The sequence below is a fragment of the Daucus carota genome, chromosome 4 (assembly GCF_001625215.2).
Source record: "Daucus carota subsp. sativus chromosome 4, DH1 v3.0, whole genome shotgun sequence".
Classification (NCBI taxonomy): Eukaryota; Viridiplantae; Streptophyta; class Magnoliopsida; order Apiales; family Apiaceae; genus Daucus; species Daucus carota.
Window position 1 is genome coordinate 41334573 of NC_030384.2, and position 23203 is coordinate 41357775.

At 32.5% G+C, this 23203-nt stretch overlaps 4 protein-coding genes across 6 annotated transcripts; all 4 read right to left on the reverse strand.

The window, feature by feature from the left end:
- Nucleotides 1-2750: 2750 nt before the first annotated feature.
- Nucleotides 2751-6167, reverse strand: LOC108215607 (senescence-associated carboxylesterase 101). The gene is made up of 4 exons (XM_017388117.2): nt 6010-6167; nt 5211-5571; nt 4053-4607; nt 2751-3906 (listed from the first exon to the last, which is right to left on the reverse strand). Exons 1-4 carry the CDS (start codon nt 6015-6017, stop codon nt 3115-3117), a joined length of 1716 nt encoding a protein of 571 aa, XP_017243606.1. The 5' UTR covers nt 6018-6167; the 3' UTR covers nt 2751-3114.
- Nucleotides 6168-8941: 2774 nt separating this feature from the next.
- On the reverse strand, nt 8942-11331 carry LOC108215740 (gibberellin-regulated protein 14-like). 3 transcript variants are annotated; one of them, XM_017388298.2, is made up of 5 exons: nt 11186-11331; nt 10970-11088; nt 10850-10879; nt 10576-10741; nt 8942-10311 (listed from the first exon to the last, which is right to left on the reverse strand). In XM_017388298.2, exons 2-5 carry the CDS (start codon nt 11027-11029, stop codon nt 10127-10129), a joined length of 441 nt encoding a protein of 146 aa, XP_017243787.1. In that variant the 5' UTR covers nt 11030-11088; nt 11186-11331; the 3' UTR covers nt 8942-10126. The 3 variants fall into 3 exon arrangements, with proteins under 3 accessions (XP_017243787.1, XP_017243788.1, XP_017243786.1); XM_017388299.2 differs by having other exon boundaries at nt 10970-11066; nt 11186-11330; XM_017388297.2 differs by lacking the exon at nt 11186-11331 and having other exon boundaries at nt 10970-11178.
- A 1380-nt stretch (nt 11332-12711) lies between these two features.
- On the reverse strand, nt 12712-15594 carry LOC108215739 (ankyrin repeat domain-containing protein EMB506, chloroplastic-like). Its single transcript, XM_017388296.2, has 8 exons — nt 15447-15594; nt 14682-15116; nt 14348-14427; nt 14055-14153; nt 13854-13952; nt 13650-13748; nt 13480-13578; nt 12712-13138 (listed from the first exon to the last, which is right to left on the reverse strand). Exons 2-8 carry the CDS (start codon nt 15085-15087, stop codon nt 13040-13042), a joined length of 981 nt encoding a protein of 326 aa, XP_017243785.1. The 5' UTR covers nt 15088-15116; nt 15447-15594; the 3' UTR covers nt 12712-13039.
- Nucleotides 15595-18792: 3198 nt separating this feature from the next.
- Nucleotides 18793-22456, reverse strand: LOC108219274 (xyloglucan glycosyltransferase 4). Its single transcript, XM_017392632.2, has 4 exons — nt 21411-22456; nt 20325-20633; nt 19821-20225; nt 18793-19740 (listed from the first exon to the last, which is right to left on the reverse strand). Exons 1-4 carry the CDS (start codon nt 22056-22058, stop codon nt 19105-19107), a joined length of 1998 nt encoding a protein of 665 aa, XP_017248121.1. The 5' UTR covers nt 22059-22456; the 3' UTR covers nt 18793-19104.
- Between the last annotated feature and the right edge of the window lie 747 nt (nt 22457-23203).

Here is a 23203-nt window from a genome sequence, read left to right on the forward strand (position 1 = left end):
CATGACCACTCTTCTCATCTCATCATCTCTTTTCGCATCTCTCGGACATATTCATAATTCTTTTTCATCTCTTTATTAATACAATATAATTTTTGAATAAAATCAATTGAGATTCTTTAGTTATAGCAAATTGACAAATTTTGTTCGTGGCCGAAGTCAATTTTGATGAGTGATGATCATATTTCATTTATACATGTGTATTTATTTAATTTAAAAATTAAATAAAAATTTCAATTTGAAAAGTTGAATAATAACTATATAGAATCACTAATTTCTTTTATTTTAACCTGGTTTCTCAATTTTATATGTCAACCCAATATGTTAATAATTATATACTTATATATAATAAGCGTAAGGGAGATAATTTGGTCGCATGATCCTGTGGTCCAAAAGCTTATCATCCGTTGGATCGTATATTGAACAAATAAGCACCGTTAGATTAGAACAAAATTAAATTCTGTTCTATAAGGAAACTGGCATCTACTTGCATGTTTATAATTCCTTTTCTGAATTCAACACAAATTCTGTCTTTCATGCGTTTTTGGTTTTTTTTTAATTCAAAATAAATATTTCCTACAAATTTTAATTGTGGAATCGTATAAATCACACCGTCACAAGATTATTTTTATTCATCGTATCGTATATTGAACAAATAAGCACTGTTGGATTAGAACAAAATTAACTTTTGTTTCATAAGACAACTGATATCTACTTGCATGTTTATAAATCTTTTTCTGAATCCAAAACAAATTCAGTATTTCACGTGTTTATGATTTTTTTTGATCCAAAATAAATATTTTCTACCAATTTTATTTGTAGAATCATATAAATCGCACAGTCACAAACTTATTTTTACCTAATATATTTCAAAATTAATAAGCCTGATTTATGCGAGGAACAAATACAATTTTTTTTTTTAATCCAAAACAAATTCTACCATCTTATTGCACGTTTATGATTCATCTTCTTAATTCAAAACAAATTGTGTTCATCAATTTTAATCTCGAACCATAAAAAATTTTAAAAAAATATTTAAATGACATTATAATAATTCTAATATAAAATACATTTATAAATATAATCTAATAGGAGTTGGTTTACAATTTGATAGAAAGAATTTAATACTTTGGCATGATATATACAATTTTAATTTATTATTTATAAATTAATTTTTTCACACCATTTAAAATATATTTAAAAAGTTTATAAATAATTAAAAATCTCCCGTGCCTTGCACGGGCTATAAGTTAGTATACATAAATCAATATACTTATATAAAGGAGAAGCGAGGGACGTGTATGTGGCGCCTCTCACATCGCTTCATTCTATTTTTCTAATTTTTTGGAATTTTTGGATGAAAAATATCAAAAATTAGAACTGCCTTTTTCAGTTTTGGATATATTAAAAGCAAGTTTCAGATTATTTATGGAATATAGTAGCTTGAAAAATTTAATCTGATTTTGTTTCAAATTATTTAATTATGGGAAATAGTAGCACACAAGTGTCTTTGGCACCCATAAATACCCCTACAGATTGTATGATTTTGGATCATCTAAACAAAACTTCTTCTCTCTCAATACCACAACCCTACCTCCCCGGTGATAGTTCTCTTCCTCGATTTATTACTCGATGGTGTTGTTATTCTGCAACGATAAGTGAAGGTTGTTTATACAGTATTAAAAAAAATAAAAGGTTGTTGCAAGCAAAGGTAGTTATTGATCGCTATGTGGGAGTTGACAAATCCAAACATGGGAAAAGAATATAGTCTTGACATGATATTAATGGATGATATCAAAAAATTAACTATTAGTGATGTATGTTTGTTGGTTATTCTTTTATAATATTTGTTTTCTTCATCGGACATGTTTGTTGTTGTTAATTTTTATAAGATTTACTTTTTATACAGGGAAAAATTATTCATGCATTATATGTTTGCTCCGTTCAAGCAACTTTTAAGTGAAGGCACGATAAGTGAAGGTTGTTTATACAGTATTAAAAAAATAAAAGTTGTTGCAAGCAAAGGTAGTTATCGACCGCTATGTGGGAGTCGACAAATCCAAACATGGGAAAGGAATATAGTCTTGACATGATATTGATATTGATGGATGATATAAAAAAATTAACTATTAGTGATGTATGTTTGTTGGTTATTCTTTTATAATATTTGTTTTGTTCATCGGACATGTTTGTTGTTGTTAATTTTTATAAGATTTACTTTGTATACAGGAAAAAATATTCATGCATTATCTGTTTGCTCCGTTCAAGCACCTTTTAAGTGAAGGCTGTTTATAGAGTATTAAAAATAAAGATCCTTACAAGCAAGGGTAGTTATAGACCACTATCTCACGGATTTAAGTTAGATTTTTTGTGGCGATCAATCCAAAAAAATTGGAGGAAGGTGACGATATATGAACATGATTTATTTTAAAAAAACACAAATAAAATTAAGATTCGTCGTACTTTAAATTGTTAATTACATGTATAAATTTATTTTCATTTTTCACCATGAATTATATTCCAATTTTGCAATTTATATATTATTATTAGTATTACATCAAGATTTTTATAATATAAAATTTATTTTATCCTATAAATATTAATTTTGAATCATTAATATACTTTTTATCAGACAACCACAAAATTATTTTATTCTACAAATATTAATATTAAATAATTAATATAATTTTTATAGGCCGCCGCAACGCGCGGATTTTCAACTAGTTATATATACAGAGCTACTCGTTATTACGACTCAGCTAAACCAAAACATGATTTTATTTTTTTAACATGAACCTCAAGTCATAAATAAATTCTAAAGAGTTAAAAAAAACCCTGAAAACTCAGGTCGGTCTCGCTTATTCACAACCATGAACCATGTACCGAAATTCCTTATCGTAAGTGAATCTAACTAAGTAGCCATGCTTGCTTGCACGTTATTAAGATCAAAACAAGCCAGCTCATGACTAATGCTTTGCCAGTTCTTCCTGTACAAAAGTTTAAGCACGCATCTACGAAATCAATGACACACACACACATATCATAAGAACTCCCATCCAAAGTTTACTCGTTTTCTTGTTTTCGCGTCATTAGCTTCACATGAACTCTGTCAGCATATTACAACAAAGCTTCATAACTTCTAGCCCTCATATAATTAGCCAAAGGAGATTTGTAAGAATCTCCTTTCTTATCACTGTAGAGGCTCCACCATAACTTGAAGCTGCTTCCTTCCAAGAAAATCTCAGGGTCTACTATATGCTTATCTATCGAACCCATAAAATACTCCTCAAACTTGTTCAGTTTTCGGAATAGCTCCTCATTCTCGGGAGAGCTCTCTTCATTGCTTAACATTTTGACCAACATTAATGCCTCTTCCACATGTGCCCAAAAGCAAGAATCCTCATTAAAACTACAACTTTTAGTCCTCTGACTAGGTGTGCTTTGCATTTCATTTAGCCATTTCTCCAGTAGAATATAATGCTCTGATCTTCCTCCGGCCCAGTAGTCTTTCTGTCCTTGTTTATAACCTTTGTAGTATTCTGCTATATCAAGCGGTTCCACCATCCTCCTATAGTTATTTCCTGCCATGAGGAGACGAAACGGGAAGGATTTTCCATCAGTCCTCTTCGCTTCATAAACAGCATTTGCCCAGCACTTTGTTAGACTTCTTTGGTATTTGACCAATTTTGCTTTACTTACAGTTTCATCTCGGTTTCTAGTTGAACTTTTGTAGGTGTCGTAGTAACCTCCTCGAGTCCTTGTCGTCTTCTTGTACCACTCCATATAGGCCATTTCTGTTTTCATTTTTTTTAAACTTTCATCTAAACCAACTTGATAAGCTTTGCGTTCGAAGAATTCCTTTTGCTTTGTTTCAATTCTTCTGATCATGACATTGTTCTGCAACTGAGTCTGTAAAATTTTGAAAGCATTAAATTTGCCACGTATGATCTTGTACAAGTGCATACTTCATTTTTACGAAAGTTTTGGCTGTTGCAAAAACTGAAAAAAGGTTTTAAATTTGCTGAAAATGTAATAAGATGGTAACATAATTTTACCTGCATATCATGAATTCCAATTGCCTGTAGCTGTAATGTGATCCCAGTGCACAATGGATCGTTATCAAATCCAGCTAAACGTGTGCCTTTAACAATTGCCTTACCTTTGAGGCCTTCCAAAACCAATCCATAATCACCAAATGGGCGATTCTGTGAACTAAAGATGCCCAATATCTCCAAGACAAACTCGGGTTCAGAGAAACAAGCAACACCAGATTCAGAGCAAAATAGGTATAAACCAAAAGATTTATATTGACTTGTGGAATTCGACACCGAGTCAATAGTGTTGTGGGGTAAGAGGAACAATCCAGGTACTGGGTCATGCTTTAATACGACATGCACAAAGCATGAATCCAAAGATGGCCGTGCTGATATGGCTTTTTGAAGGCCCTCATTGCCAAGTAATGGTGACCCAAAAGTTAAGCAAATTGGATATTTGGTTTTTCTGTACTCTATTTTCTTGTAGCTGTTGTTTAGCAGCCATATTGTGAAAAGTGAGGCAACAGATCCACCAAGAGAATGCCCAGTTATGATCAAGGGTTTCGTAGTATCGATCTGCAGTAGACATAAAACCAACGAGTAAGGCTACACTTGCTACATAGTTGCCACTATTTGTTTGCTTACTACATGATGATTATCAAATAGGTCTAAGCAATCTCCAAACCATCCATAAATATATTTAGCCTTTTCCACCTCAAATGTTAATATTGTGGTAGGCACACTTATATTCATAACAGAACCATATTAGTATCGTGTTTTAAAAGGAAAGCAAACCAAATTACACATACCAACTGTACTCCAATCGCAAAGGGGAAATTGGGGATGGCTTGATAATTGATATACACCATTCACCAACGTTAATCTATTCTAAAAGAGTAACGTCATTTATCCATTCCTATATATTGATAAAATGAGTGTTTCTATATTCATGATGGTGTTATTTTGAAAAGAACATTAGTGATGATATCATATTATCATTTTCTAAAAGTCAACATGGGTTTTATCATATACAAGTCAAACAGCCAAACTACAGAGATTTCACGATCTGTATCACTAATTATCAGCAAATTATACACAAAGGTTTCCCCCCAACACATACCCATAGAGAGGTAGGGGGGAGAGGGAGAGCCGGAGAGGGAGGGAGGAGAGAGAGAGTACCTTTTCCTGAGACAGTTGAGCAAGGAGAGAATGAAAAAGTTGTATAGCAAGGTTATTTATAGAGAAGGACGGGTTAGAATTTGTGGAAAGAAAATCAAAATGCTTCAAGTCGAGGTCTGCAGATGAAACCAAACGTTGACCCTCACCATGAAGATCAATAGAAATGCAGGAAGAAAAAGCAATAACAGCAAGACCACGAGAATCTTGAGCATCAAAACGTTTGTATCTAACAGTTTGAGGCAACAAGCCCAGGTTCACAACTTGCGGGGTTTCTTCATTGACCTTGCGATTATAAGCCCAACAACTGGATAGAAGATCTGAGCATACCAGATGATTCCCCAACTCTTGTTCATAGGTGAACCTACAAAAAACAAATACTCCCTCCGTCCCTATTTATCTGTCCACTTTGGAAGTAAAAATTTGTCCCTATTTATCTGTCCATTTATATTTTCAAAACTAATTTAATGATAGTTTTTCAAATATAACTCCATAATTTCAATTTTCAAGGCTTGACTTATTTAAAACTTGGTTGAATTCATGTTTTCAAGACATAAAGTAGGGGTATTCCACCATTTTCAAGATATTAATTAGAGGTATTTAATGAAAAAGTTCATGCAATCAATTATTCCTTGGTATGTGTTTTTTTTCCCAAAATGGACAGATAAAAAGGGACGGAGGGAGTATAAAACAAGGAAATTAAATAAAAAATTACACAAATCAACGCAAATGATTTATTGAATTTTGTGCACGAGTCGCAAAACATAATACATATGTGTTTGAAAAGTGAAGGAATGTTTACTGGTTCATCTTTATTCCTTTTTTCTTCAGTGTGCTTGTAATGCTGAACTGGGTTCTTAGATTGCCATTTCCAAGGAAACAATTTATTTATCAACTACAGGACTGCTCTAAATTCAACTGCAGCGAGTAACTAATTTCTGGGAAACTTCCTGTGTGAATATTGTGTCAGCTTGCGTGGACTTGGGTCTTTTCCACTTGTATATTTTTGAGAACTCCACTGTACAGTACTAGTGGATTATTGTTAATATTTTACTCCTACGCTCATCCCATCTCATCAATTATATAAATCTCTTAATTTCTTACATATATTTTTAGAAACGAACATATATTTAAAATTGATATTTTTATTAATGTTATATTCTTATTCAAAAAAATTTAAAAGTATTAATTTTAAATATCTAGTCAAATGTAAAAAGTCAAACGAATTATGTAACGTATCAAAAGAGTATTAAATACTAGTCTTAAATCGCGTGCACACCAAGTGCGAGTATCGTGCGAATCACGTGCGAATATATAATCTATAATTTATTATTTATAATATATATTTTAATATCATTTATTAGTATTTTAATATCAATAAATTATAATTTACTTAAATTATATTAATACATTTTCTCTTAAAAAAATTAGTTTTATACTATTTTTTTTATATTATATATCGATAGTATAAACAATAAATATTATTTATCTTATATCATTTACATGATAACTTCCTCCTTATTTTGAAGTAAAAATTATTATAGTTGAGAAGATTCACGCTTATTTATATAGATTTTTTATTTGACCTCCAGGTTGTCTTTATAAGTTATACATTGATTTACAATTATTTAATAATATTAATATATATTAATGATATTATTTTTTTTAACTAATTATAAATTATAGTTAAAGGGTTAATGATTTTATCTGGTACTATATTACGAGTGTTCATATTATTTAAAACTGTTAAAATTGTTTGATGATGTAAGTGTGAAAAAACTCTCTTATAGTTATAAATGAATGGCATTTTGTTATGTGGACTTTTTCTTTCTATTTTTCAAGTAGGAACAATTTGCACAGGCCAAAAAATATGACAAAACAAACAAACACAATCAAATTTTGTACCGTAAATTATACTCATATTATCTCATTATAGTGTTGTATTGATCTCATTATAGTGTTGTATTGATCGTATGAATTTGACACAAGTATATCGAATTAGTCCCTTACTTCTAAATTATGATTGGACTGCCCTTTTCTGTTCGTTATTCTTAGTCAAGTTGTTATAATTCTCTTTTATTTACCCTTTTCCTATTTTAAAACCGAAATCGATTTGATAATATTCATTTTCTAAAAATCCGACGAATCCATAATTCGATGGTGGTGTGTGCATGCATGAAAGTTGAAAAATGGCCGGATCGTAAATCGTATATTCTGTGAATTCAGGACTGAGAATCATACTAGTTGCATTCAATATTAAATCGGACCGAAAATTAGATGTTTTGTAAAATATAATTTTAATTTCATCTTGAAAGATAAGTAAAGTATGAAATAAATTTGGTCCAACTATTTCAATAACTTAGAACGGACCATACCAGAAATCCTATTTTGTGGAACAAAAATAATTGTTCAGTTACGATTTAAACTGATATAATCAATACAAATTATAATTTAGAAGAAAAGGACTAATTTTCTCGTACTTGAATATATTTCTTACATACTTTTTCTAGACTATCTCTGCATCTATATATTCATATTCTGATTTTCTAATTAATTATACATTAACTGCTTATTATTTAATACAATAATTAGGGCTAACAATAAACATAAATACATAAATAATTTTAAGGATACGGAATAATTTTAAAAAGGTTAGTTAAAAGTAAAAAAATTGGCCAATTTTAAATAGGATTGGGAGACTAATAAATTAAATCTATTATATATTTATGGAAACATTAATAATTATTTTTTATTTAACTGGAAAATTCTTAATCATAAAATTTATGTGCATAAAAGGATGTTATTGTTAATAATATTAAAAATAATAAAAAATTGATCATTCTAATTAAAAAGTGCTTAATTAGTGGTCTCTAGAAAATCCGAAAATTAAAAGCCGGCAAACGGATTTCCCAGCACTGTCCGGGTGTGGAGATACCCACTTGCATTCACACTGTTTGGGGGGCGTCCTCTGCATTCTGATTTCAACACGCTATTTTGATCGTGCCTTGCTGCTTCCATCGACCAGGACGTATTCAAGAATCAAGATTATAATTATTAATAATAAATCTTTTTCGAAACTTTTATCTAAATACTAAAATAAAATATTAGCAATTCATATCAGACTTGTGTAATTTATTCCTTAGATTTTCAAGCAAAAGAATTATCATTTGTTGTTCTGAATATTTAGCTGAATTCCTGTACTCTCTAATCTGTGCTGCTGTGATTCCCTAAATTTTCTTAATTACTCCCTCTCCCCCATTTTTATTGATGTTTGACTTTTTAACATGTATATTGAGGTGTAAAAAAATAATATCTACATTCAATAAAAAAATTCAGTTCTTATATCAAATAAAAGTTGAGATTCTAAACTTTTATTTGATATTCATTTTATAAAGAATGAATATGTTTAGATGTGATTTTTTTAACACTTTAAAATACGTATAAAAAAGTCAAAAGCAGTTAAAATAAGACAGATGGTGTAGTTAGTTTTCTTCTCTTAACGCGGCTCCTTCGAACTCTTTACTATTCTAGATATCAATACACAAGTCATTTGGTCGACAAAAAGTTAGGAAAAGGACCCATCACAACCCCTTTTTCTTTTATGCAATTCACTTCTCTTGTCGCTTTCAATTTTCCACTAGCGAAAGAAACAAAGAAAATGAAAACCGTGTGCATAATGATCGTTTTGTTATGCGTTGTTATAAGATGAAATATTAGCACATGACAAATCTGTATTTGCATAAATGAAAACACGTATAGAAAAAATACATTAAATCATCAAATCGCGTTGCACAGTTTATTACCGCCACATTGCCACTTCAAAAGCATGACATGAAAAATCCCGAAACAAGAATCGAAAAACACACAACATATAATCAGGACCAAGCAGATTTAAGAAAGAGCTTTAAGAACAAGAGATGAAATGGCCACGCCTGCAACTCCCATAAAGATGGATTCAAGTCCGTACGAGGATGCTGAAGAAGTAGGAGGAGAGGCAGGTGACTCCACTTGTGCACCCACCATGCATATTGCCAATACAAACCAGATAGCAAAAGCAGCAGCGATCTTCTCGAAACCCATTCTAACTGAAATCAACCTCGATGATTATATTTTAATGATTAGGTCTCGAGTGGCGATGGATTGCTGGTGCATATCTCATTGTTGCGAGGCCTTTTTATAGGGCGAGTGAATGTGTAGTTTAATCGGTGATAAGAACTATGGAAATTCGTTCTTGTTGTTTTGGAAACTTGGTGAACCCTGGTGATAGCTGTAGCTGTGTTATTTGTTCATTGTGGCATTGTCGATTGGTTTGTACTGTTATGGAGTCACTGGCCTGATGGCAATACCGAAGAGCATTGGCTCGCGTTCTAACGTTACGTTTCTGGCGTTAGTACTGACTTATGCTGTGGTTAATAGTTATGTTTGTTTTCATTTGTTTGGAGGTACGGTTAAATTTCTCAGATTATTACCAACCCGAAAAACACTTGTAAACTTCTGGGGTCTGGTTTAGGTTCGTAGACATATGAATTTCGGATCATTCTAGAATTTTTTTTGGTAAGATTAGGGGCGGATCTAGGATTATTTTCTTGGGAGGTATCAAACAGATTTTCGAAAAACACATGTATATTTTCAAATTTTGAAAAATTTTGAATGGTGAAAACATGGAAAAATAATCTTACGGGGGACACGTGTCCCGTACCTCTTGCTAGATCGCTCCTGGATAACGTAAAGTTTAAGAAAGATACAGTCCAAGGGAGAAACAAACTTGATACAAAGACAACAAGAGGATATAAGTGGTTCCTCAGTGCAGCCGGGGAACCTCTTACAATTTATTTGCTTACTAGTGTCAAAATTTTATTACACACATATATATCCTCCAGCTTGTTGAGATTGGTGGTGGTAGTAATTTAGGCATGAGTTCAGGGGCACTTTGGTCTTCCGCCGCGAGTGGTCATATTAGCATAGCACTTGCCACACTTCTCTTTGTTGCCATATTGTCCAGGAGGAACACATTTGCATCTGTCACAGCATGTCACACAAGCTCTCAGGCATACATTCTTCCTTGAATGCAATTTGCACCTCACCACACATGGAGGGTAACATTCTGCACCATATCAAACACATCAACACCACCACAAACACAGGATAGTCACAAATTTTCCTTATGCTCGCGGAAACAGGATTCAAAATATTTTGGGCACAAACGTTTAATAATAATTTCTAAACCGATTTATTCACTGTTCTTCCCAGCTCAGCCCGGATTTCGTTTTAGTTAGACCTATACTAGTTCCATAGTTGACAAATTAAAAACCAGAATATGCATGTAATTAAAATGCACATGATATGACCAGGAGTCTTTTAGTGTTACCTTTTGTGTTTCTTGGTGGAGGGGGCTGGGGAGCTGCAGGTGGTGGCTTAAGCGGTGGAGCAAGAACGGGTGGTGGAGGTGGTGGTGTTACCTGGATTCCAATTGAAGGTGGCAGTGGCGCTTTGACCGGGACAGCAGGGGAGGGTTTTACAATGGCATAACCAGCCTACAAGAGAACACACAGTTAAACTGAAACTGTTTTACAATGGCATAATTAACCAGCCTCCAAGAGAACATACAGTTAAACTGAAACTAGCTAATTAACTAAGGTTACCTCCAACAGGTCATCATCTTTTGTCGAAACCTGGGATTATCATTGGCAGTTGAACAAGTTAGTTGGCAAAGTATGTAGGCAGAGATAGCATTTTGAATCTTAAAAAAGAGAGGTGCATACCATTGTTGAAACTGTAAGAGTAGTGAGCAAGAGAAGAAAGAGAGATTTCATAGCAGCCATAGTAGCAAAAGAAGAAAGATACTGATTGAAGCAACAGCTGCAGTGTAATTATAATGAAACTGATATGACACAGACACACAGCTAGTAATTAAGAATGCATGATAGTCGCACTACAAGAAGACAGGAGACTTATCCAGCTATATATATTACTCTTACCCAAATTAAGTGCAGTGAAGCATGAGATAATAGTGCAAATCTGAGTGAGGAAGCAGGGGAGGTTTCGAGCCCCACATGCCATATGCTTTGGACTATCTGCACAACCTTATTTATAAATACAATGAACATCTGCAATATCTACTTTAGTCATCACCAGACTGCAATGCAGATTTATTTATGGACCTCCACGCGAGGTCTGCTCTGTCCATGCTTTGAAACTTGTACAGGGGTGACATATCCCCATGCATCACAATATTCGGGCAAGTGGCCTTTGTTTTTCATTCTTGTAATTGCAAGCAAATAGCAATCGTGACTCTGCACCCGTGTGACTTGCTTCTTTTTATTGCTCGTGTTTAGGATATATTCACCTGGATGGAGTGGAATTGTAAAAGAATGGAATATGCACAATTTTGACTATTCTCCGCATTATTTTTTTGTAGTTGAGACTATCATGTCTTTTTAAGGAAAAACTTACTGGTTCTGGCTATCTTGAGCCAAAAAAATTTCGCCAAATCACACTGTCTCTATAAAAAAAACAAACTTTGCACAACCAACTTTTACGTAGAAAAAATTCCACATTCCGCCAATAGACTCGTGACATCCATGTCTCTATTGGTCTGATTCTTATTGTGCGCCTTGTATTTTTAATCTCTTACGAGGGAGATCTTTATAACTTGAGTTCCTTATTCAGTTCCTCTCACAACAATTATAAACAAGAAATTCAGTCAGCAATTCAAGGTTTATGCATGATCTTCAGAAAATGAGGGGGTAGGGTTACACAAGGAAAAAATCAACCATAAAATAGAGAACACTTTAGTTGCTACGGAACGCTCTATACTACTACCTAATGTAGTTAAGTGTTTTTATCTTTGGAATCAATGCAAGATTCGAATCATGCCTTCCCCAACCCTCCCTCCAATAAGTAGTTAAGTGTTTTTATCTTTGGAATCAATGCAAGATTCAAATCATACCTCCCCCAACCCTCCCTCCCTCTAATAAGTACCGCAACTCTTTGTTAAAAACCAGGCCCATTGATTCAGCAAGTACACAGGGGAAATGTTCAAAAACGAACAAAAAAAACAATTCGGACATCTTCAGTCCATTCTTACTATTTCAAAACCGTGAAATCTTGGCTTATGAAATTTTTGCTTCTTTGTCATCATATGTTTAGCAAGAGGCTCTTCTTGAAACTTGATATGGAGCTCTGCAAGAAGACTGTATCATCAAATTACACGCCAAGAAATAAAAGCAAAATTCTGTTAATACATACTACAATCAAACATTTTGTTTACATTACAATCAAATATTTATATCCGTACTTTTAAAAAATAAAAAAATATATGTGATTCAAAAATCATTAATCACATATTATTTTATATTATTTATATATTATTGATATAATTTATAGTTTGATATCATAACTGAAAATAGGTATATATGGTTTGATTAATTTTTTCTGATTACCTAATCTTGTGCTTGAGATATAAATATAACATTATATCTTATCTCCAGTATTGAGCAATAAAGATATAAATATAACACTATATTTTAACTAAAACAGTGCATACAAAGAATGAAAACTGACAGACAATTGTTTCATATTGCATTCACTAATCACATTATCACTATACTATTACATTTGAGTTCCCACCAGACAATTGTTTGCATGTTAAAAAATTTACAAACCTATCATATTATCTCATAACAGAATCTTTAATTCTGTAGGTGCAGCTTGATCACCTCAGTTAAGGTCCAAGGTCTGTGATCAACTTAATCAAATGATCGCCCCGCATGAGTTGATAACAGGAAGTAAAAGCCGTCATTCCAGAGTGGATTGGTAAGATATTGTCAACATTACCTGTTGTATGGTACCAACTTCACTAGCTTCGCAAGGTCATAAGATTTAAAATCTTTTCCATAACATAAACTAAGATCAAGCGGTGTTTTACCATCCTGAAAAATATGGGTCAACAACAAAGTCACCTCCTGAGTTGAATAGCATATTTTAATTTAGCAGAAATAATTAAGTAGCACATTTTAATAACTTTGACAAAACAATATTATCTAATAAGAAAATAAGGTGAGAATGTTCAGTTTAATTACTGATAGAAGAAAACTGAAAATAATTGCCAACTCAATAAACCTTCCTCAATCAAATTGTTTAAAGCTTTAATTCGCAAATGTTTACATATTTCAAGTCTTGTTCCAGAAAATTCCTCATTCTCATATTTTGCTTTGATCTCCCTCAAGCAATAAAAGAAAGGTATTGAATTAATATGTTCATAGATGCTTACTTTATTTGTAATGTTCTTGTCTGCTCCATTGACCAGTAAAAGTTTGGCTATGTCTCTATTTCTACTTTGTATAGCAACATGCAATGGTGTCCATCCTTCCTGAGAGAGCACGTATTAATAAATCATAACTACAAGTGATTTATAAAATGGAAATAATATATCATGCTCACATTATCAGTTACGTTCACATCAACCCCGTGTTTGATCAGCAACTTCACAGTTTGCACAGCACCTACTTGAACTGCATAATGAAGTGGGGTGGCACCATCCTATAAAAAGGGTGCATATGTAAGCTCTTTTACAAATATGAAATGAAATTAAAGGTATATTACAAATTTACAATTATAATTTTTAACATGAAAAAGGAATCTCACCAAATCTTTAGCATGAAGATTTGCACCCTTTCTCAAGAGATGACTTATCACTGCTTCCTTTTTACCTATTATTGCTTGATGAAGAGCTGTCAAACCATCCTGCATCACCCAATCATATATTTCGAAATGTAAGACAACCAAAAAATGAAAAGAAGGAAAACTATAGGAGTGATGTATAGGATAGCAAAATACAGACGTCACCTTATCTACGAGGTCAATATTAAGCCCCTCTTCTAGAAGCCGGTCCATGTAAGGTATTTGCCCTGCTAGAGCAAGTGTATGCAGAGAGTTCCACTTTGACTGGAAAAAAGGTATATTTTTAAGCTTGGAGCTTTTCAGAAATTGGATCTGTTTTTAGCTTCTTAATTGCAATAACAAGTAAGCTTCTTTGTCTCTATGTGAAGTTCATAAAAACAAAACATAACCAAATATAAAGTATTTCTATAACAGAAAAGAGTAGTGCCATTAGACTTGTAAATAATCGGAAATCTTACACTTGAAATCTTCTTCATGTCAGGAGTCATATTATGCTGCAAAATTGCTAATTCTTCCGGTTCCAGAAGCTGTTCAACCTCTGGAATATTATGGAATCGGTATATTAATTGCACTATTGTTTTCAGAAATCCAAAGAAGCCTACTTTTAAAAGAAAGTATAATAGCCAAGGTTGGGTGACCCAAGGCTGTCACGGAATCCATTTCCTATAATCCTACTATACTTCTAACATAGCTTGTTGACATGTGGAGCTCAAGATGTCAGGATACTAGTAAAATAAAATGGAATGAGCAACAAATTCCACATATGATAGAAATAAATTTAGTAAGATAAACCTTTGATGAGTTCATCCTCATAGTTGCTTGCTGACAATTCAGCAATTCTATTAGAAATTTGAACAGCACCCTTATCTGCTTCCCAGTCACTCTCAAAATCTAAATCATTTTCTCCTGCTTCAGCTTCCTTGTCTTCATCTTCATCTTCACTATCACTAATTTCTTTAGGATCCTCCCATAGTTCATTGAGGTTTGCTGAAGATTTAGCACAAACCAAAACCCTCGAGTGTTCTGCCGCAAAAGGAAAATCCTTCTTTGTTCCTCCTAACCGTAATCTTCCACATCTCCATATACTGAAGAAATTCCCTGCACAGCAACTAGATGCATGATCACCTTTAACATTAACAGCCGGGGCTGGAAACATTTGGGATGTAAATAAACTCGTCGCAATTAACGCTGCAGCCATCTTCTTTGCCAACCAAAAATTTGAACAATCTAAAAGAAGAGAGAAACAGCTCGTCATTATTTGTTCTCACTTCTCACCCCAAGAGAAGCTTAATATATGAGCAAAATCTTATACGGGGGAATAATTCTATTTCCATAAATTAACAAAAATAACGTAACCCCTGAATCACAAAAATCATATATAAGTATATAACATGTTACAGGTAAAAATGTTGTCAGTTGTCACTGTTGGATTTCATTGAGTCAAATGATCAAACAAGTGGTGGTCGTATTAAGAGAAAATTCTAAGAATTAAGAAAGATTATACTGAAACAGGCAGTAAGGCAAGAGGAATATAGTAGGATACAATGTAAAAGAGACCTGAATTGAATTGGAGTTTTGAATCAGCTTCACATATTTTACCCGCCACTTTAGTCTGTATACATATGGCCGTGTACTGGAGTAGCCGTAATCTGGAAAGATAGACCACATGGGCGTGCTATATTCTAAAAATATTTTGTTGTTATTATTATATATTATTTTTGTATAGTTATATTTTAAAATTATTTTGTTATTGGGTTAATCATCAACTAGATCACTTATTACGCTAGAAAATATCAAGTGGGTCACTGAGAAATTTTTGGTCTCATTTGAATCACTAAAGTCATAAAAAATATCAAGTAGATACCTCTAATATCTTTTCGAGGAGTAAACTTTATTTTTCATTGAGTTTCACATATTTTTCTTAGCTGCTAGTATAATCAAATGAAAGGTTATGAATTCTAGTATTTATGATAATATATTCAGATTTTAAGAAATTTATTTACTATTTATTTTTAATTTTACAATTATTTTGTTTAATTTATATCAAATAAATAATAAATGAATTTTTTAAAATCTCAATATATTATCATAAATACTAGAATTCATAACCTTTCATTTGATTATACTAACAGCCAAGAAAAATGTGTGAAACTCAATGAAAAATAAAGTTTACTCCTCGAAAAGATATTAGAGGTATCTATTTGATATTTTTTATGACTTTAGTGATTCAAATGAGACCAAAAATTTCTCAGTGATCCGCTTGATATTTTCTAACGTAATAAGTTATCTAGTTGATAATTAACCCTTTGTTATTGTTATAAATTATTTTAGTTAGAATATATAATTTTAGTATCGTAATCCATAACATGAAATCTTGTTATAAGTAATTTTGATAAATATATAAAAGGTCGTTTAAAATTATAGTTAAAGAATATTATAGGTGAGTTTAAATTTTTCTTAATAGTTTGTACAAATTTTATTTAAATTATTTTTAAAGAATTTTGTAGGGTTGATCGTGGATCGAAGATAGTTTTCTATTATATTTTAAAATTTTTGTGTGTTTGAAAATGTTTTATTATATCATAGGATGTTAACCAAAAGTTATGATTTTAAAAAAATATTTTTATTTTTGATAACTCTTCCCTTATGACTGTTTGAAGAAAAAAATAAAAAGTTCTCCGCATACAAATTGAATAATATTTTATAAAAAATGAAAATCTTACTTGTCATACTCTTCATCATTTTTTTTAGTTTCCGTTATTTCATTTAGATTATTTATAGAATAATAAGTAATTTTGAATAGTACTACATAATAATAAAAAATTTGACAGCAAAATTTTAATAAATTTTAATATTTTATTAATGATTTTTCTGGTTCTTTTGTGTCATGAGCATAGACCGACAACTATTAATTTTGTTGAATCTAATCCCACTAATAACAGATCAATTAAATTTCCCGCCTAATTAAAAAATAACTATACGGTTTTATAAACAAGGATATATCCGGAATGTGCAGACGTGACTTGCAGGCTTGTCTCAGAAATGACAAATGCTCGGGGACACAACAAGTAGCAGGCACTTAGACTTAGGTTGTGTTCACTTGGAGTGAATAGAATGAAGGGAAAATGGAATGAATTTTGTAATGTTGGTCAAAAAAAATGTATAATTTTCATTCCTTTAATCATTCTAACCTTAGAGCATCTCCAGCAGTGTCTTAGTGTCTTCCTTATAAATATTATAAAATATTAAATCCAAGTGATTTAGGACAAGATTTTGTATTTCAACTCCAACAATGATCCTTATAATTCATTCTTTATTATTATTATAATAATAAATTTGGAAAGAGATTGATAAAAGATGGAAGGAAGAGAGAGAAAATTAGTTACAATAAGAGAGAGAAATGATTTTTTTATTAAAGAAATCAAATAAGGCATGACTATTGGTGCCTTATTAATAAGGCATGGAAGGAGGATCCTAGTGATTTAAGGCATCTCTAAGACACTGCTGGAGCACTAATTTATGTCACATTCCTTATAATTGGACTTAGGATATGAAATAGGGAAGCTGCTGGAGTTGCTCTTACTATTTTAACTATAACTCTAAACCACATATTTTGGAAGAAATGCTCATTCCATTTGAACATCATGTTTCTTCACAATTTTTCTCACAAAAAAATTAACTACATTCATATTTTGTCACCATTATCTCATATTTTCTTCTTTCTCCTTAAAACTTCTATATAATTTTTCATTCCATTCTCCCCTCATTCCATTCCATGAAGTGAACACAGCGGTTGTTTGGTTGGAGAGGGGGTATGGGGTTGGAATGAGGAATCAGATTAAGCTGGTATGAGGTTGAGGTATTATTTAAGATATCAGGTGTTTGGTTGAGTGGTGGAATGAATATGGTTGAATTATAATATTTATGAGTTGTTAATTGTAATTAATTTAAAATATCATTAAATTAATATTTATATACATTTTTAAGTCATTAATTTCATTTTGTGTTAAAAATTTACAAGAAATAATATAAATAATAATGAAAATAAAAGAGAACAATTTTGATTCCTGAAACCCACGTTTCATACCCACCTCCCCCTTGGGTATGAAATTCTCATACCTTGTGGGTTTGAGGAATGGATTTGATGAAATAAAATTCTCAACCAAACACCAGGTATGGGTTTGTAATGAACAAAATCCATACCTGATACCAGGAAAGCCTGAACCAAACGACCCTTTAGTTGCTAATTTAAATTTATTGATGTTCTAATGATTCTCTTATTTTAGCTAGTTATGTTTTCTTGACTCTTTCTTTTCTTCTCTCTCATTCTATACAGAAGATTACAACACAAATAGTGCCTAACTAAATGATAAGGGGTATTGGGATTCTCATTAATTTGTAAAAACTCGTATCATCGTTTATTTGAAAGCCAACACAAGTTCTTGTTTACGTAGTTAAGTGCTTCAACTGTCCACCTACTTCTCTTAGCCATCCCCAGCCTACTCATGGGTCATGCTACATTATTCACCACTCGCTTGCATAACGGGACCTATATAACAAACATAATGCGAGGGTATCTGTTTTATGTTCTGATACCATGTTAAGAATCAGTCTATCTAAAACCTTAAGGTATTAGAGAAATGTCCAAATGGATCTTATGTTATATTTCAACAGTTACGTGATCAGTTCTCCGTTCTCTGTATGTGTATCAGATTATCATATGTCTGTATATGCATTGCATCCTGATTCGTTCTCAGTCTTACTTCCGTTCGTTCTAAAATCTAAAAGTGTTCTTAACAAAACATACATAATTCATCACATTCAAACATAGTAATGTAGAAGGCCAGCTTGTTAGGTGCTTTGGATGTCCACAGAGACCCAAGTCTTTCCAAGATACAGTAAGTAGATAACCAGTTGTACAATAACATTAAAGGATATTAATGTATAATATGATGAGTACATGATTAGTTGAAATACTATTAATTATACAATCAAAAAAATCAACTATAATATGTGCCGATACAAACATGCTAATTTAAGCACCACATTGTTCCTAACTAATTTTGTTTTCTCAAGTCTGGTTTGAAGCCAAACTTGTCATTATGCAGAACTGAAATTTGAACAGCTCTTCAACCGTGTGTAAAAATATAACCAAAATAAAAAAAAAATAACATTGAAAATTTAGAGATTAAGAAATTTATGTGTGAGGTGTGATTCAGCTGACCTGCTCTCCGATCAAGTCTAATCCAACAACAAGGAAAGACAAGCCTTGGAACAGTAAGTAGTAGAAATGAATGCCATGTGCCGATAACAGGCTTCTTGTAGCTGCAGTGAGTAGAAGAAATGCAAGAGCAAGTTCCTTTCTGTACAGCCTGTTTTTCTTTTTTACCACGGGGGCCTCTTGTTCTTTAAGTTTCCCCAACATTTCTAGACCAGATTCTGAAAGTCTCCGTTGAATTTTCTCTTCGCTTAATGTTTTTGATTCTCTTTCACCAAGAGCAAACAAGTCCGATTCAGATGATCTACCTGTCTTTTTTGTCACTACCCATTCATAAGAACTTCCCAACTGAAATAGCCCGGAGATCATTGCATTGAATTTTGTCACAGACATTGTGTTCTCAAAAAGAAGGTATGGCATCAGAAAAGGGAAAGACTTTGGTGACGGAAGTATGTTTAAAATAGACATGGTTATAGGGACATAACAGATTACCCAAACGGGTAGCTCGGCCTCAGGTATGAACATGGTTAGTGGTAGTATGATACAAAACAGTGTGAATGAGTAAAATGGAAGAATCAGTTTCCTTAAGAGAAAGAAAAGAAGTATCAAATTAGCTTTCTTCCACTTGGATATCTGCACAAACAAACATAAATCCTATCAATTAACTCATATTTTTCAACAATATAAAACAATTGAAAACGAATTTCACAAACCTTGGAACTCAGAACTGCAGGAAGGCATACTCTAAACAACTGCATTGGACCAGAATGCCAACGATGTTGTTGCTTTTTATACGCTTCATAAGACTCTGGTAGTTCACAGAGAACTCTGACATCATTTAGATAGACAAATTTCCATCCATTTAAGTGGGCTCGGACGGCTATATCCATATCCTCTACAGTTGTTCTTTCCAGCCAACCTCCCGACTCCTCTAATGCCTTAATCCTCCACACACCAGCTGTACCGTTGAATCCAAAGAAATTGAGGAAATAACCATTCACTTGTTGCTCGACCTCAAAATGGAAACATAGATTTATATTTTGGAGTCTTGTGAGTAAATTCTCCTCCTTGTTCACAAAAGACCAGCGAGCCTGAACAAGGCCTATATCGGGGTTTCCCTGAAGTAATGATCAAAGTATACCAACTTAACAATTAGATTTCAGGTAGTACAGTATACAAGTGAACTAATACTTGAGAGGAAATAAAATAATCCACACCTTAAAATGAGGTATTGTCAGTTTAAGGTAATCCGGATTGGGCTGGAAATCTGCATCGAATATAGCAACAAATTCATAATCCTTGACATAGTCACAGGACATTGCAGATTTTAGATTGCCCGCTTTATAACCAGTTCGAATGAAGCGGTGTCTGTAGATTATATTGATTCCTTTCTCTTTCCATGAAGAGACCTCGTTCTTAATAAGTAGCTGTAAAAGTGAATCATCAGAATCATCGAGGACTTGAATGAGGAATCGGTCCTTTGGCCAGTCCAGTTGACAAGCAGCAGATATTGAAGTTGCAAACACCTAAACCAACCAAACATTTCATCAGATGATACGGTAAAATAATATTATAAAGAAATGACACTAATAAATTAAAGTCCAACAAGATGTGTCTTTCTAAAAATTTTGAGGGCAATAAATTAAAGCAAGATGTAAATGTGCCACTGAAAAGAAGTACAGTATTGAACAATTAGCATCCGAGTCTGCAAGTTGGATTAGTAAATAAGTATAAGTTAGCTATTCAAGTACTAGGATTAGACTTGGTCAGAATTTATTTGAGCATATCAAATGTCAGTTTAGTATCCAAATCCGGCCAATTCAGAAGTTCATTGCTCAAATCCAACCGGAAAGGTCAAAGGAGTAGATAATTGTAGTTAAAGCTTTCTGTAACACATCAATTAAAGATTCTACAGAAAGACATCATGTCATTTTTTAATAATAAATTTAAACTTTATACTTGAAAGCACAATAGCAATTTGTCAAAAACAGCACACTAAAGTTTAATTCTTTTCTTGAAAGTAAGATTAGGATGCTCTAAAGCAGATGAAGCCCATATGAACATGACTACCAACAAATTCCATATTCTAAATCTAAATCGGCAAATGTCAGAAAGTGATCATTAAATCATGCCCACCACATATTAGTAATTGAGAAGCCTCTTTTTGGAGGCAGCTGCCAGCTTGATTAAGAAACATCCAATGCAACATAACAGATAAGCATGAACTGAGTTGAACTAGATCAAAAGAACACTGGATCCTAATGTAAACAGATGAAAATTCTAAAGTAGTTTACTGAATTTACCTCTTTCTCATTGCACATTGGAATCTGAACAAGAACCATCGGAAAACTTGAACAATCCTCAACATCATATGCTTCACCTTTAATCTCCGGCTTCAACTTCTTAAACTTAATCAAAAAACACCCGATCCCAAGCGCGAGACGATCAACAGATTGAATCATGAAAAGCACAATGCAAAACTTAGAAAGCATCATAATTGCAGGAGCAACATAATCCACCCTAAAGGAAATCCAAGCCATATAAGACAAATGAACAAGGCTTTGAACTTCCAATGGATGAATCAAATTCAAATTCAAATCCCATCTTTGAAAATAAGCAGTAACTTCAATAACCAAAGCAACCACAGAAATAGCAAGAAACACCCTTATAAAACTATACAATCTCCCTCTATATTTGGGATCTTCTTCCCCAACATCATCAGATAATGCAACCCTTTTCCTGATCAAAGAAAAGACAGCCTTAAAAGATGTGGCTAGCCATGAAATGCAAGAAAAGAGTCTCTGAACTCTTAGCAAAAAGAACCAAGTGACTTGTCTAGTGCTAGCAGCCTTCTGTTTCTCCTGAAACACTGATGACTTAGAATCATTGATTTCTATCAAAGAAATGTTACTGGCCTTCTCAATTGTCACAACCACAGAGCTAGGTGCCATTTCTGTCACAAAAAAGCTCAAATCTTGGGAACTTAAGCAAATGGGGTGGAGTGAAAAAGATCAGATTTTGAGAAGCAAGAAGCAATCATAGTACCATTATATGAGATAATGAGACAGAACAAGAGATACCCATCACAGATTCATAGGCAATATATGTAGAGACACACACATAAGGACAGTAGTTTAATGTAGTGTGTTTGAACTGATTAATAGCTGGATCTTGAAATGTAGTAGTAATAGTTGTTAATAAAAGTAGTAGGAAGTATCCGTGAAGTGAGTAAGTATGTGCACAAAGGTTGGATGCACAACTCTTTATAAGTCAAAGGCTCGAGGGGACTATTTCAGGCAGAGAGGTGGAGGAATATGCTGCTGCTTAGCTTGGGAGGTGCTAATTTTATAATTAATTTTACGTGTAAAACGGACGATTTACATACGGTGTTCGAAACAAAACGGAAGGTTCGCGCTCTAACCTGGCGTTGAGTACACCTACTAAACGCACTAATATTGCAATTACGGGTTTGGGTGAGTTTAAAATCTTACGCTAAAAGTTGAAGTTAGAAATTAAGCAGAAGTGCGAGAGCTCTTTTTAAGAAAATATATTTGTTTTTAATTTTTTTTATAAAAATATGTTTTTCCTAAAATTTACAAAAATACTCTCTTTTAACTTTTTCTTACAAATTCATTGAATTGTAATTGTAATAAGATATTAAAGGATATAATCAAAATCCTCTCCAAAGAATAAAATTTTGTTGTAAGTAAAAATTTGGACTGAAATACTATTTTTTTAATTAAAATCTTACTTTTGAGTTTATTCAAGACATACAAAAATGATTATTTTTACCGTTTTACTGATTTTGTTTATAATATTTTTAATTTAACTATATTAATTAAACTACTAATAATTATCAAAATATTATATTTTTATTCAAATATATTAATATAATTATTACTTAATTTAAAAGATAAACTAGATATTGACAATAGTCTTGCAGTAGACATAATAGAAAATTGGACAGAGAGACTTAGTTTTGATAATATATATAATTTTTAGCTACTTGTGTGATTTGTATACAGAATCATGTTTTTTATATATCGATATTTCGATAATATTTTATTGAAAACCATATAATTAAGCTGCAGATTCT

Coding starts and splice junctions, on each gene's coding strand:
- LOC108219274 (XM_017392632.2), bottom strand. CDS start 22,058: ATGGCACCTAGCTCTGTGGTTGTGACAATTGAGAAGGCCAGTAACATT. Junction 20,226..20,324: donor TGACAATACCTCATTTTAAG/GTGTGGATTATT, acceptor TCATTACTTCAG/GGAAACCCCGATATAGGCCT. Junction 19,741..19,820: donor CTGCAGTTCTGAGTTCCAAG/GTTTGTGAAATT, acceptor TTGTTTGTGCAG/ATATCCAAGTGGAAGAAAGC.
- LOC108215740 (XM_017388298.2), bottom strand. CDS start 11,029: ATGGCTGCTATGAAATCTCTCTTTCTTCTCTTGCTCACTACTCTTACA. Junction 10,880..10,969: donor CTCTTACAGTTTCAACAATG/GTATGCACCTCT, acceptor TGATAATCCCAG/GTTTCGACAAAAGATGATGA. Junction 10,742..10,849: donor AAGATGATGACCTGTTGGAG/GTAACCTTAGTT, acceptor GTTCTCTTGTAG/GCTGGTTATGCCATTGTAAA.
- LOC108215607 (XM_017388117.2), bottom strand. Junction 4,608..5,210: donor CTCAACTGTCTCAGGAAAAG/GTACTCTCTCTC, acceptor TGTCTACTGCAG/ATCGATACTACGAAACCCTT. Junction 3,907..4,052: donor TTGGAATTCATGATATGCAG/GTAAAATTATGT, acceptor AAAATTTTACAG/ACTCAGTTGCAGAACAATGT.
- LOC108215739 (XM_017388296.2), bottom strand. CDS start 15,087: ATGGCTGCAGCGTTAATTGCGACGAGTTTATTTACATCCCAAATGTTT. Junction 14,154..14,347: donor ACATGAAGAAGATTTCAAGT/GTAAGATTTCCG, acceptor CCTTTTTTCCAG/TCAAAGTGGAACTCTCTGCA. Junction 13,579..13,649: donor ATGTGAACGTAACTGATAAT/GTGAGCATGATA, acceptor GTGCTCTCTCAG/GAAGGATGGACACCATTGCA.